At 37.8% G+C, this 3,599-nt stretch overlaps 1 protein-coding gene across 1 annotated transcript in view; it reads right to left on the bottom strand.

Annotated features, from left to right (window-relative positions):
* Window positions 1-2,020, bottom strand: part of LOC137645673 (uncharacterized) — a 288,116-nt gene extending 286,096 nt beyond the window's left edge. Inside the window, exon 1 of the mRNA XM_068378515.1 lies at window positions 974-2,020. Coding sequence (XP_068234616.1) covers window positions 974-1,061 — 88 coding nt within the window. The 5' untranslated portion in view covers window positions 1,062-2,020. The remainder of the gene's footprint in view (window positions 1-973) is intronic.
* Window positions 2,021-3,599: the final 1,579 nt, after the last annotated feature.

Here is a 3,599-nt window from a genome sequence, read left to right as displayed (position 1 = left end):
ATAAACTTAGTGCAGAGATAACAGCATATGGAAATGTATATTAACAAGTAGAGTTTTGTTGGTAGGATTCTTTCTCAGTGTATAAAATATTATTTTTGAGGAAGAGATTCCTGTTTTATGATCCCACCGACAGAATGTGAAATACCGTTTTGATCAATTAATTGTTACACAACTCAATTTGAAATCAATATCAGAACATAGTGACAGTACATCCTTGAAACCAGTTAAATTCACCGACTACACCATATATTCTTAAACCATACACATGAAGTTAGGTTGTTGTAATTACCTCTTCATAATTTGCATATTGTAGACGGAATTTTTCTATTTATAGAATATCCTTTTAAAAATTTTCAGATATAATTTGCTTCTAAAATTACTAACCTGTCAATTCATTTTAAATCTTTTACTGAAATCACAATTATTATAAGTTATTTGTATTGTTACTTTTTTTTCAGGCCTTATCAGCTATACCGTAGATTTTCGCTCATTGCTGTTTGATATCTTCCCCGTGATCCCTTACCGGGAAATGATTACTGTAAGCAAGCTATTACAGTGACAAAAGATTGTTTTTAAATATTCAAATATGCAGTATTATGGAGGCTGAAATTTCAAGTCATTTAAAATTTTATGAATTGTAAATCTACAAGTTATAAAAATATATATTTCAAAATTCTTATGATGAAATTAATATTTCAAATTAAAACTATAGCGAATGTTCCCCTTCGTAATTTGGGAAAATAAAAATCATGCATTTCAGAAGCCATAATGATCTATGTTTTAATTAGCTGCTTATTGTCTTGTTTTCCTTAAGATTATGTAATATTTGAGTGGCACATGCAAATTGAATTAAAGCTTCTATTACATAATCATTGATTCAGCCAATTGAAAAATTAGATCATGACGGCCATTGAATAAAGAACATATAAGAATTAATCTTATATTTATACATTAGAAAAATTTTAACGCTAACCTTCACTTTTCTCTCGATCCTTGGGCGTGACCACCCTGAAGGCGGAGCTGCTGCCGCCCGGACACGATAGCGATCCCTCCTTCAGCATTCTGGCGACTTTCTCACCCACTCGGAAGTTTAGAATCCAAGTCTTTCCACTTGCATTTACTGAAAAAACGTCTCGTCAAGGCACAATTCTTTTTATATTTATTTTTCCACAATCAATTAACAACAATCACGTTTAAATATGGCACCATGTTGGTTCTAGTTCCATGTGATTACATTTATGTTTTCTAGTTACTGTTTTTGCCTGTTTGTTTTCAATATTTGTTACTGCTTGGTAAATAGTTTCTCTCAAAATGTTCGTCCCTTTATTTTTTTTTTCAAAAATAATTTAAGATTTCAGCGACACTGATTAAGATCAAAATTGTTTTGAAGACACTCGATCACTCTTTGGTTTCGTTGCAGTAGTTTTTAGCACACTGTTTGCATCTAGTCATGTACGAGTTCACTGCTTGTTCAAGAATTTCTCACTATCACACTCACTCACCAAAAAAGTAAAAGTATCCTGCCGAGGGTCAAGTTAACGCTTAATAACACCAAGTCCTAGTTTTCAATTGAAGAGATTGTCCATGCAACATAGCGTGCCAGCATCACAGCCTCGATGATGAGAGTAAATTACATGATGAGGCAAAGTGCCTCTGTAATCTTTTAACTTAATATAAATATTTTCTTAGCGAAGCGGACGTCCAGCGTTTTAGAAGTTCTGTCCTTTTCATTGCCGATGCTTTTGCAAGCAAGAGTCCTGTAGGGAAAGAAGAGGGCGGGCTACGGCCTTTCGCTGATTTGTTTCGAGCGGTTAACTTTCAAGCCCTGGCGTCTCGTGAACCAGGAGCGGCGGGAAGGGCGGCGTCGGAGAGCGATCTTACTGCTGGCGCGACGTCGTCAGAGAGCCTTTACGCACCTCCAACCTATCACCCCGGCGGACCCACACTGGCTCCCCGCCGCCCCCTAGACGGACGTCCATGTTGCTACAACCACGCCGAAATTCAATCAGCACTTCCGACGCATCCCGTCAGCGACAAGGACGGAAATCCCCTGCTGTGGAAGGTAAAGTTCTCCCTTACGGTTGCCGCTAAAGCACTTGTCCGCCACTTCATTACCATAATCTTATTGTTGCGTTGACGGCTCTTCCCTCGGTTTCTTTACGTCAGATTTCATTGTTCACGTTGCTCTCTCTAAAGTGCACTTCGTGAAATCCCCGTCTCCTTCAGTCATAAGTCTTCCTTGCAGAAGGTAAAAGATAACCACAGGTGCCTTTTTAGGGAAATAACATGCTATATCACAACTGATTCAATTTCTAAAACGAAAATAAAGACCGCCAAAATCTGTAAGAGTGTGAGGCGTGCACTCTGATTGGCGGAGGATTTAGGCGGGCAGAATCCTGATTGACCGTTGGCTGGACAGATTTCCGGCTCCGCCCACTTACCGGCGCACGTGCAGAAAAGGCGACCGAAGGCGTCGCTACTCCCGCCCCAGGACCCGAGACAATTGCCCTATACTTACCTTGTTAGCTAAATCATAGTTGGCATGTTCATTGGAACGCATAGCCAGCGCCACACATTTTCCGATGGGCGAGTTCCGAAGGCAGGAGAGGAGAACCCCGAGTTTCACAAAAAAGAAAAAAAAATATCTACCAGATATTAGGGACTTTCATTTCTATTTTTTTCTTTCATCCTACCTTTATATGAACATCTTTTTACTTCCTGCACAGTCTTTTCGTTTTAGGTGACCACTACACTAAAGATAATTTAGTCGAACTTTCATAATAGCTAATAATCACCGAAGAATGGAAAACAATGTATGCAATGCATGTCGCGTGTGGAACCTTAATTATTAAAATGCACAAGTCTTTTGCGACAAAAAACCTAATGAGTTATATTTCCGCGAAAACAAGATCTCAATTTAGAGGCGACAGTTCCACTAGAACGCTTTATGGGACCAAGTAGCCAGAGAGTCACTTTGCAACGCTTTCCAAGAATTAATATCAGTTTTCTCCATTATGATCTTTTTGGCTCAAGCTTTTATGTTATTTGACCTTACTCATCGAATAGCACTTTTGATTAGAATATGAATATCGTTGAGAGCAGAGTAATCCGAAGAGCGAATGGGATTGCGTGCGGTACGAGAATTCTTCCCTTGTAAACAAATCGTCCGAGAGAGATAGTCTGGCACAGTGGCACTACACTCGCTGCTCCTGTTCTGCTTAAGCTACGGCACGGAGATGATGATGACCCGGCCGCTTGGTGGCTCGTCCTATTGCTCTGACTCGAGCGAGATGAACGACGCTTTTTCCCCCAAAACTTTGCGAACAGCTTTTCTCCCCGGGCTTTACAGGTGAATGTACACTGCTGGAAAACCGAGACATGATTTCATATTTACGTAAATATCTATCTAGTCTATATATACTGTATATATATATATATATATATATATATATATATATATATATATATATATATATATATATATATATATATATATATACATACATTTGTACATACTGTGTATATAAATATATATATATATATATATATATATATATATATATATATATATATATATATATGTGTGTATATATATATAT

This window comes from Palaemon carinicauda, chromosome 8, assembly GCF_036898095.1.
Source record: "Palaemon carinicauda isolate YSFRI2023 chromosome 8, ASM3689809v2, whole genome shotgun sequence".
Taxonomy (NCBI): domain Eukaryota; kingdom Metazoa; phylum Arthropoda; class Malacostraca; order Decapoda; family Palaemonidae; genus Palaemon; species Palaemon carinicauda.
This window is presented reverse-complemented; position numbering and strand designations above follow the sequence as displayed.